Source organism: Mangifera indica, chromosome 3, assembly GCF_011075055.1.
Source record: "Mangifera indica cultivar Alphonso chromosome 3, CATAS_Mindica_2.1, whole genome shotgun sequence".
Lineage (NCBI taxonomy): Eukaryota > Viridiplantae > Streptophyta > Magnoliopsida > Sapindales > Anacardiaceae > Mangifera > Mangifera indica.
In genome coordinates, this window is record NC_058139.1 from 10345971 (window position 1) to 10357250 (window position 11280).

At 34.6% G+C, this 11280-nt stretch overlaps 2 protein-coding genes across 3 annotated transcripts; one reads left to right on the forward strand and one right to left on the reverse strand.

Moving 5' to 3' along the window:
• The first annotated feature begins 1599 nt into the window (after nucleotides 1-1599).
• LOC123212048 (uncharacterized serine-rich protein C215.13-like) lies at nucleotides 1600-6078 on the forward strand. 2 transcript variants are annotated; one of them, XM_044631074.1, is made up of 2 exons: nucleotides 1600-3081; nucleotides 5739-6078. In XM_044631074.1, the coding sequence occupies exon 1, from the start codon at nucleotides 1782-1784 to the stop codon at nucleotides 3066-3068; it is 1287 nt and encodes a 428-aa protein (XP_044487009.1). In that variant the 5' UTR covers nucleotides 1600-1781; the 3' UTR covers nucleotides 3069-3081; nucleotides 5739-6078. The 2 variants fall into 2 exon arrangements, with proteins under 2 accessions (XP_044487009.1, XP_044487010.1); XM_044631075.1 differs by having other exon boundaries at nucleotides 1600-3077.
• A 1481-nt stretch (nucleotides 6079-7559) lies between these two features.
• On the reverse strand, nucleotides 7560-10578 carry LOC123212079 (DNAJ protein JJJ1 homolog). The gene is made up of 3 exons (XM_044631116.1): nucleotides 8750-10578; nucleotides 7941-7999; nucleotides 7560-7853 (listed from the first exon to the last, which is right to left on the reverse strand). Exons 1-3 carry the CDS (start codon nucleotides 10430-10432, stop codon nucleotides 7796-7798), a joined length of 1800 nt encoding a protein of 599 aa, XP_044487051.1. The 5' UTR covers nucleotides 10433-10578; the 3' UTR covers nucleotides 7560-7795.
• Between the last annotated feature and the right edge of the window lie 702 nt (nucleotides 10579-11280).

Below are 11280 nucleotides of genomic sequence, written 5' to 3' on the forward strand. Positions count from 1 at the left end.
GAATCACATTGACAAGGTACAAGGATGTAATTAAATTGGAATCACACGTTAGGGTGTAAATGTGTGATTCTAGTTAGGACCACACTATCTCAGTGTTATATCACTTTCCTAGTGTGGGGTGTGATTCAACCAAGATAGGTGAGATTTGATTGGATCCCATCATCCCAAGTGTGTTTTCGACCAAATCGCACCATCCTGAATGTGATTAAATTAGGATTGCACTGGGTAATTCGTTGGCTACATTACCACTAATGATATTTTATTTTATTTTTTATAATTACTAATCTTAAAATTAATATATATGAAAGGCATAAAATACATCTAATAAAATTTTGGAATTAAATATTATTCATCTCTAGTAAATATTCAGAAATCAAAAAGTAATTTTTTTTTGTCTGATTTAACACATGCCACTATTAGAACAAAATTGGTTGGTAAGTAATCAGTCAAGACCAAAACCTTCGATTCTGCTTTGTACAATGTGGTTACCTTGGGTAGAAGCTTTGCATTGACAATGTCACCGATGGTTGGAGATTAGAGATTTTGATTGCAATGTTGTTGGAGTAGAAAACAGTGACAACTCCATAGAAATTAAGAAGTTAAAAAGGGATTTGATTGTTAGAGGTAACTATGTTCGCAAAAATCACTAATCATCACTCATGGAAACTAAGGGTTAGAAGCAATTGGAGGCAAGGTGGAGCGACAAAGCAGTTGGAAGACTTTCCTTTTTACCATATGAGTAGTCTGTCAACTACATTTTCTTTCGAATGATACAGTTAGTTCACCAAGTATTTGCCCTGTTGATCGACAATGAGAATCAATTGTGATCCACAATGTAGTTGTTCATGATTACCTCCTCATACTCCTAGTAAGAACTGAAAAGTAAGTGTGTCCATGTCGTGTCTCATGCTTTTCTTCAAGATCCATTGTGATATATAAGGATTTGATAATCTATTTGGATTGTGTATTTCATATAATTTTGCTTGATATTCATTAAAAGAATGAGTAAAGCCCGAAGGAAAATCTTTTAGATATGGTTGCATTGAGATTAAGGGTGCTTGAAGACAGCCAGAATTCTTTACTTTATCATCAATTTTGTCCTAACACTTATCAAAGACTCATTTTCGCTACCAATTAGGCTGTCAAGAGATATATTTCCTAAGCCGTGAGTTGGCACAAACTAAGTAGTATCATCCCAATCGGTTCATATTGCATTGGGCTATCGAGAGACAATTTGTCATATTGCAACCCAATCGGTGTCTTAGGTGACCAAGAAAGAAGAGTGAGAAGATGTCCAATGGTTAGGGAGAAAGGAAACTAAGATTAAAGACAATTGGATGCTAGAAGTAAAATGCAAAGGGAACAATTGGAGGTGACTCTAATGGTAGCGGAGAAAGGAGATTGAGGTTGAAAAAATAATTTTTCAAAAGTGAAATAATTACAGTTAAAATTAATTATTTTTAATTAGATTTTGGATTGAAAATTATTATTTATATATTTTTTTATATTTAAAAAATCTTATTTGAATTTATTAGATAAATAAATCTTAAATTATAATAATTAGACCATAATTATTATATAAGATTTATCACTAGTAAGACTTTAACCTCTTCCAAAGGAAGCCTTTCTTCTCTTCTCATCGCTTACGGCGGAGCTATAATTTGTACATTCAAGGAATAAAAAGTTAATTTAATCCCTCTCAAAAATATCTGTTAAATTAGCAGTAGGCTTGGCATCAACGGTCCTATTGATCGCCGCCCAAAATCCCAACCCCAACAGCCATGGATTTCACTGTCAATCGTCGCCACAACCACCACTCTACCAACTCCCCTTCGTCCTCTTCCACCTCTTCTTCCACTCTCCACCCTACCACCACCGCCACCACCACCACCACCACCTCCGATCACGACCCTATGCACTCTTGGTGGGAATCTGTCTCCAAAGCCAGGTCTCGAATTCTCGCCTTAGCATCCATTATCTCTTCTCCCTCTTCCTCTTCCTCCTCTTCTTTCTCTCTCTCCTCCCTCGCCGACTCCGACAGTCCTGCTCTCTCTCTTCTCTCTTCTCCAGATGCCTACTCACTCATCTCCTCCGCCCTATCAGCTCCTTCCTCCGGTTCCGGCTCTGATCCCCTGTGCCAATGGCTTTACGACACGTATCTCTCGTCCGATTCCCACCTTCGTCTCATCGTCCTCTCTTTCGTCCCTCTCCTCTCTGCTATTTATCTCTATCGTATTCATTCCCACAAAACCTTTTCTATTCCTTCTCTCTCTGGATTTGAAGCTGTAATTCTAGCGATTTATAGCTCTGAAGTTAAGTCACGTGCCGGAAAAGCCTTGCTCGTGCAAATCCCGGACTTATCTCAACCCTCACTCTACAACACTCCTCGTAACAAGCCGACTAAGTCAGCTAATGAGAACAAATCTAGGCCGTCCGTTGGAGTATTGTCGGCACCTTTGGAGCCGCAGATTGCGGTGAAGTCAACGAAGCGTGCTTGTATTCTTGGAACCGCTTTTGATTCTTACTATAAGAACATCTCGCAGATGCCGAGTTGGTCTAAGCTTGAATTTTGTAAAGTCGCGGCGGCGTGGGCTGGGCAAGATTGTGATTGTCAATATAAGTTGGATTTTGAGGGTGAAAATGTAAATGGCCATGCCCATGACATTGATGATTTGGTTGTTGAAGGTTTGGAGAAATTGGGAATTGAAGAGAACCGGGGTGCAAATGTAAATGTTGAATTGAAGGGATTGAGGATTCCTTTACCATGGGAATTTTTGCAGCCTGTTTTGAGGATATTGGGGCATTGTTTGTTGGGGCCAATGAATTCTCAAGATGTTAAGGACTCGGCTTCAGTTGCCATTCGGAGATTGTATGCTAGGGCTTCTCATGATTTGGTCCCTCAGGCAATTATAGGGACTAGGAGTTTGATTCGGCTTGATATTAGGGAGCGAGCTGCTGCAGCTGCAAAGGCCTCTGCTGCTGCCACCGCCAGCCAGGCTAATTCATCTTCCAATGTCAATACACCTAGCAAGGCGAAGAAACCTGAAATTCTTTTGGTTTCTAAGTGATTCAACTTTGTAGGTGAAATGCTTAATCTTGCATGTGTGATTTCATTCTGTTAATATAGATTGCCACTTATATATATCCCCATCTTTAGGATTCAATGCACATTGTATGTTTGGTTGCTTGTACTCTGTTTGTGTTATTTTACTGAATTGGTGTTAAATTGAGAAATTTTCTGTTTCCAATGACTTGGTTGAATGATTTTGGCTTCTGTATGATTTGATATGTTATTTGCCCCTATTTTTAGTCAGTTCTTCTTCTGTTTCTGATTATCTGTATGGTTTTTTAAGCTGTAATGTTTATTTTGAAATGTTGTATAAAGGGTAAAAGATGTAGGTAACATAGGAAACAGTGATTTCTTTGAAACTCAATAATAATTGTGTTCAATTTGGTTATTCCTATGTTTCAATGGATCATTTTATATGCGCTAGGGTAGCGTGGCAATTGTTATTGTTTGCTTGGTTGATTACTCATTGGTATGAGCTGGGCCTTTCCTAGATGATCCATCTTTGTGTTATGGGAAACAATGGTTTGATCCTAGTGGAAGACAATAGAATTGGGGAAAACTTGCTCACATCAAAGGTTCTAACATGAAATAAGTTATACATAGGATTCAACTGTTCCAACAATTGTGTAAATCATAAATGATGCATAAAGGATTTTCTTACTAACAGTTATGTAAATCATAAATTTTTTTTTTTTGAAAGAGTTTGCATCGATTCTTTGTTTGATTGCTTCTTCATATTTTAACGATATTATTTGATGCACATATTACATTGGTATGAATTGGAAGCATTAGAAAGCTTATAAAGGTTTACAACCATATCTTTAATACCAAAAATCTGGACATCATATAAAATTGAGTTTCATATACCTAGAACTTCCACCCAATGCTCTGCACCTAGAGTCATCTGGTATCTAGGAACTTCAACCCTCCAATATGTTAGAGAAACAATGAGAGATTGAGTTGGAATGGTGAAAGACAAGCCTTTACTGCCATCAGGTAGCTCGGTTTTCAGATCAAACCATCAATTGTCTTATTTATCTTTTATTACACTTTGTAAGGTTATATAGTTGTGTCTTCCGCCCTTAATTAAGCTTCTAAAAAGCTTGGTTGGAGACCTTAGGACTCGTTGTGTTTCCTAGTTCCTAATGGAAATTATTGTTGGGGAAAATGCCATAGATATCACATATTAATGTCGAAGTTAAGGCTATTCAATCACCTCTATATATTAGATGATAGACTGTTATTAATTTGACATCTATGAATTATTGAGCACAAATCCATGATTCACATTTTGTATGATTTCGATATTGTTTTGGGGCTATGTCAAGAGCCTTAGTCTAAGGAGAGAGAGGCAATCTTGAAGAAGGAAGTCAGACCAGTAGATGTTCTTTCAGTAACCTGTCTCTGGAAATCCAAAGAGAATGACGAGAACTAGATTTTAATGTAGAAAACTTCTGAATCTTGTGTTGGAAACTGCATAAGCTATCTATATAAAGTGGAATGTTCTAGATAAAGGGTTGAATTTTTGAGAAAATGATTAATCATATATTTCTACAAGGTATTCTTTTTGTTCTGGAATTTTTCACCATAATTATTTTTGGAAGCGATGTTTCGTTATATGGTATATGAGATGACAAGAGCCCTAGTCTGAGGAGAGTTAGCAGCAATCTTGAACTAGAAAGCCAAGGCAGGTGTCATTATAGCAGTATCCCTATTAAAAAGATTGTAAAGTTCCTATTACAACAGTCTTTTCTCTGTTTTAAATTCAATATCAAATTTGCGGGTGAAGAAAAAAAAAATTCTGTGAAGAAGTCCATGATTGGTTAGTTTTAAAGTAAGCATGAATGGTTTATGGTAAATGTTGGTTGGCTCAAATTATGAAGTTGATCTTTTTGTTTGTTTCTCGTGGCTTAAGGACAATCTCAACTTCTTGGTTTCGGAAATGAATAACACAGCTCTTAATCGCTAGTATCCATGTATGCAAATTATACATTGACCAACTTGATTATTATGTTGACCAACATGGGGCATTGTGATGTATTGCTGTCTGGTTGTGTTTGGACAGCTGTGATGCATTGTTGGTTGTTATGGTGTTAGTGATATTAGGAATAAATTTAGCAACTGCCAAAGAACTAATTGAAATGGATGTCAACAGTTGGATTACTTAGTTTCTGAAACCAAGGAGGTGAGATTGTCGACTATCTATGCTTATAAGACTGGCTCACATGATCATGGACTACCAGTTTTGATCAGGCCTTCTTGGCTGGATTTGGACTGCTTTTTAATTTTGAAGTTAAAACTATGGAGTTAGATTACATTTTGGGTTATGGTAGCTAGGGCTAGGTTAATTTGTTTAATATATATATATATATATATATATATATATATATATATATATATATATATATATATATATATATATATATGTATGTATGTATGTGTGTATGTATGTGTGTATGTGTGTGTGTGTGTGTGTAACCTGAACTTCAAAAGTCAAGGTGATGTTTACAGTTTTCAAATAGTTTACATGTCACACAATTCCCAGGATGTTAGGATATCATTCTTTTGCTTTCTGTGGATAAGTTTGTCAATCCTCTAGTCATTTTGTAAGGCCAGTTGGCCCTTTAGCATGTTATTTATCCTTGGGTCAATTTCTTTGCTCCTCCAGGTTTTGCTTTCATGATGCAAGTGAATCGTGGATAGTATCTAACAATGATTTGGGCAAACAAACATCGATGATTGCGTGATTTCTGGAGATTTAAACATTTTCTTCGAACAAGGTGTTTATCAGAAATTGATCCAAATTGCTTATTTTCAATGTGCCTGCAAAGATAGCTCCGGTTGAAGATGAATATCAAATATGTGAACGTAGGACTAGTTGTTTTCTATCATGGTCAATGTTTAAACATGATGTAATTAAGTTTCTTGGTGTGCATTAGATAGCTTTGAGTTGGATTTTAGAATGACTAGAAGTTGGACTCGAGTAAAATGGAAGTTGTTTTCATGAATTTAAAATGTTTGTGGTTTTGTGCTTGTTAATTGGTGTGCATAGAATGATCACTCCTCAATGTTATTTAAACTTGAATATTGAAGCTCAACATTGATATTTATTTATTGAATTGGGCATTTGTCATTAACGCAGAAGTAGTCATTTTTTTTTGGTAACCGAAAACCCTACTCGTATTAGTTGGATAAGTAAATTCAAAATACAGTTATATAGATTTTTACTTTAAAAGTTTTAATTTTTTAGTAGTTATGTTAACTCAAACTTTTACCTTAAAAGTTTTAATGTTTCATCAGTTTTATTAACTTGATTTTTCACCTTAGAAGCAGTCATTTTACTTATATATTTTCTATCAAAAATTATATTTAGGGTAATAACTATTTTCTATTGGAATGTTTACCGAAACATAGATTCCAAATGAGAAACTTTCGATAATGATTTTATGTCCTAAAAGAAATTAAACAAATAAGTCTGAATGAATTTCAAAATTCTCTTGAGATATCCCTTCCTTTATCACCAATAAAATAGCACCTGTATTTAGTTTAAGTAAAAGTAATCTTTTATTATAAAAATTAAGAGAAATTACTAGATATTTGATAAATATATTAAATATAAATAATTATTTTATTTGATAAATGATAATAAAAAAATATTATTTTATTTATATATTCTTGAATTTAATTATTTTAAAATATGCTTGATGCGACTGGTTAGATTAATTAAAAGTAAGGATATATTTGTCTAAAAAAATTAATAAATAAAAATAAAATTATAATAAAATCAAAATTATTTTAATAATTTTTTACGGTAGTAATAAGAGCATTCCTCATATTACCTGACCATTACCGAAATCCTTTTTTAGATTAGTGCAGTAAATTTCTTATATCTCTAACCAAACTGTCCCTAAAAGTAAAACAATAAATCTATGGATAATATTATGTGCATATAATTTTAAGTATATACTTAAGTATACAGATGGTATATCATTATATTACCAGTTATTATTTATTATTAATTCAACATCCCTTAATCACATTATAACACATCATTTATATACTCAATCATGTACTCAAAAATCAAAAATATATATACATAATTTTATTGTAAAACTATGTACATTTAATTAGGTAACTAGATAATATGTCACTCTGTAATTAAGTTATTCGAATTAAGAATAAAATATTATTTAATCGTATTATAACACATTATTTAAATATCCAATTAATTCTCGAAATTAGATATATATGACAATGCTCAAAATATAATAATATAACTTTAATACTATATTTTCATACGCTGAATTCAACATTTATGTTCTAATTGATTAACTTAAAACCCAACAAGTAAACCATTTTTCATTTTTCAATTGATTAAATAAAATCAAATAAAATTACAGTAAAAAATACTTAAAGTTGTAAAACAAAAAATTTGTTAAATTCACATAATGTTTATTATATCAACTCAAATAAAAAAATAATCAAATCCTTCACACGCAAAAATATAAAATTCATTCATTTTCTTCCTCTTCCAACTTTCTCTCGGGTTCATCTTCACCAAATCACCACCATATCAATGATCTCTTCTTTACAACCAGCCAACCCGTGTCATAAAATTTCCGAGTGGATCAAAATTTTATATGTTCAATGCATGTACATGTGCAACAAAACTTGTAATAAAACCATGACCTGGTTTACTCACCAGAGAAGAGATATTAGGCAATCTCATCTGAATTTCAAAGAGGCATGACCTGTGTCATTTAAATGCTTATGCAATTTATTCCTGCCATGACAATAGCAACAATCACATAATTTTCTTTTTTACAGGATATAGGGAACTAATGCAAAATTTCAAAAGCAGAGGACGGACCGTGATTCAAATTCTTCTCCGCATTTCTCACACGAATTGCCAGAATTCTTTGATGCAGCCTGAGTCATGACACATGTTCTGGAAATTAGATGGGGGCAAGAAACTAACATTGTAATGGATAATAGTAACATCAGAATCTATGAACTAACAATGTTCATATTTTAGCCATCTCTGATAGGCCTCTACAAGCTAGAAAGCAAGAATAACCTAAAGGTGAAATATGGTGATTGCTGCGCAGCGCCAAATTCAGCTTTGTAACAAAGCAAGAGACAGTAAACATTGTGCTCCACATGGTTTCCTTTAACTTAAAATTTATGACCATGGGATATATATTTTCTCGAGCAGTGTACTCTGAGCAGTTAGAACCATTCAGTTTTTGTCTTTCTAGAGATTTTTATTTATAAATATATTTTTAGGGCACCTAAGGAGAAAAATTTCTCCCCTGTTATATACGTTTTCCTTGTTTACTCTTTCATTAATAGTCCATAGCATTATTACCATATGCTTAAAATTCACAGTCAAAAATCCACCAAGACATAGATTGCGGCAATGTGTATAACAAAAATAATGGAGCCATATTTAAAACTTAGAATTACTCTTGGCCCTAGAACCGATTGAGGTTCTTATAATACAAAAATCCCTTTTCCATCGAATCTATCTAAATTATAACTATAAATCAACCAATTAGCAGTTGATCCAACAAAATATGGAAGTAAAAAGATTTCAGCAAAACAATGTCAGTAAATATGCATTATGAAATGTATAGTAAATGATAAAGGATCGACACAAAATCTAACTTATGATATTACCTTTGGTTTCTTTCCTCTGGACAAGTTCTTCGATTTGGCCTTTTTGTCCTTTGTGGTCCCATTTCCATCAACTGGTTGGTTTGACATGCCGAGATTTGTTCCTGACTGATCATCCCCTGTACCATTGCTCACATTTTCCACATAAGGCAGGGAAGTGAATTCCTCCCCCATATGTGAACTATCATGGGCATTAGCTTCCTCATTCTCACCCTTAGTTCCATTTTTATCACCCTTTGTGGCTTCTCCTGTGTTCTTTCTACCTCTCTCTTTCTTGTTTTTCCTTCTCGTGCTCTTCTGGTTATCATATTCCATAACCTCATCCTCATCAATCACATTCTGAATATGAACTTGAGGTTCTGAAATCTCATCATCCTGCTTCAAATCTACCTTCTTCCTAGTCTTATGCCCAGAAACCATAGCTTTAAGCATACTCAATTCTTCATCCTCATTCTCATCATCATCCGCATCATGAAATCCCTCAGTAATGCCATTTAGCTCATCACTATCCTCAACATCAAAAAACTCATTTTCCTCAATTTCATCACCACTCAATCCACCAACCCCATTTTCAACCTCTCTTTCCTCAACTCCTAAGCCCTCCTTAAACCTATCACCAAGCTCCTCCATCTCACCATCCAAATCCTGAAAACCATCTATCTCATCATCCTCATCCACAAAACTCTCACGCAACTCTGCCACTTTCTCCTTATGCTTCTTTGACTGCTCATGATTCTTCCACTGCTTCTCACTCTTAAATTTCTTCCCACAGACCACACAATAGAACTCATTTCTCTTCTTCTCATTCTCTTCCTCCACTTCCTCCTCAAACCCAACATCATTTTCAACTTCGTCACTGATTCTTGCCCACTCCGGCTCCTCATATCTACTAGCTCGCTCCATTCTCTCCTTCTCCAACTTCTTCTTCTTCTCTCTCTCCTCCTCCCTCTTTTTCTCTCTCTCCTCATTCTTCTTCACCACCATATCAATCACTCTCTTATGCCTCTTCTTCACAAACTCAGCCAAACCTCTAACCGTCTCATTATACTCTCTCTTCGCCTTCTTCCTTAACTTCTTATTCTCCTCCTCCATCACCCTCCTAGATTTTCTGTTAGGCCCAGCCATAACATCATATTGGTCCACCCAACAAAAATCCATCACCGTACTAAACCCTAACCAATAATTATAAAATGCCGTCACCTGGTTGTACGGACTCTCCAAATTCCCCATTATCGGCGCCTCTCGCACCGTATCCAATCCCAAATCCAATTTCTTAGCAAAATTAATCTCATTCCTCAAAATCTTATCAAACAAATCCGAATAAACCTTATAAAAACCTTTACCGGAATCCGAATACCCGGAAAAGGCGGTATTTGAGAAATAACAGAAGAGATTGGGGACAATAGAGTTGGGGCCAGAGTTTGACGACGAATTAAGGTCAGAGAAAAGAATCTGAGAGCGGTGAGAATCGTACCAGGCGCGTTCTTTGGGGTCGGAGAGGACCTCGTAAGCGTGAGCAAGTTCTTGGAACTGAGCCGTGGCTTGTTCATGAGTCAAGCCGGATTGGACGAGCTTGTCGGGGTGGCGCTGGAGGGCAAGCTTCTTGTAGGCCGATCTAATTTCGTCCAGCGAGCAGTCCTTGCTCAGGCCGAGCACCTCGTAGAGGCATCGTTTTTCAGATGCCATTGTATAGACTTAATTTTTTTTTTGGGGGGATTTTAAGCTCAGGATGCTGAAGCTAATTGGGTTTTGTTTGAGGAACAGGGGTTGCTCGGAATAGTCGCTTTAAGGTCGCTACGGTTACATTATTATTAAACAGCTACGGTTCCTTGTACTATCCGAGCACGAGAATGGGTCATATCAAACCGAATTTGGCCTAATTGTTGTGCCCAGCGGCCTGACCAAATCAGGGCCCGTCAATTGACGGATATTTTGGGTTTACCTTGTATTATACAAACACGACAGTGAGTCATATCAAACCAAATCCAACACTACTTATCCTACCTATGATCTGGACCCTGTCAGGGGCCATCAATTGACTTGTACTATGGGTTGATGAGGTGACAAGCAAGGCTCCAGATACAATCCCTTTGGGCCATGCTTTTGCAATTCCTTAGCAAGCTGGCCTGTGGACAATTGCAGATTTGCAGGTAACTCGTCATATTAATTTTTCTAAATTTTAAAAAATTTTAAATTAATAATTTATAATTTTATTTGATATTTGAAAATATAGATGATATATTATTATATAATTAGATATTATTTTATTTTTAATTTAAAATTATTCAATCACATAAAGACATATTATTTACGTATTTAAATTATGTATAAAAAATATATAAGTATAGATTTATAATAAAAAATAATATTATATATATTCACTTTAAATATATAAATAAATATGTATTTATATATATTATTAAATAATTAAATATTATTTTATTTTTAATTTAAAATTATTTAATTATATAATAATATAAATATATATTTATTTATATATTTAAAATAAATATGAATTCAAACATAACAAGAAT

Bases quoted from the DNA above. Each gene is read 5' to 3' on its own strand.
- LOC123212079 (XM_044631116.1), bottom strand. From the start codon at position 10,432: ATGGCATCTGAAAAACGATGCCTCTACGAGGTGCTCGGCCTGAGCAAG. The intron at 8,000-8,749 runs GTAATATCATAA...GTCATGACTCAG, and splicing joins CCAGAGGAAAGAAACCAAAG to GCTGCATCAAAGAATTCTGG. The intron at 7,854-7,940 runs GTCCGTCCTCTG...TTGTCATGGCAG, and splicing joins GGAGAAGAATTTGAATCACG to GAATAAATTGCATAAGCATT.
- LOC123212048 (XM_044631074.1), top strand. From the start codon at position 1,782: ATGGATTTCACTGTCAATCGTCGCCACAACCACCACTCTACCAACTCC.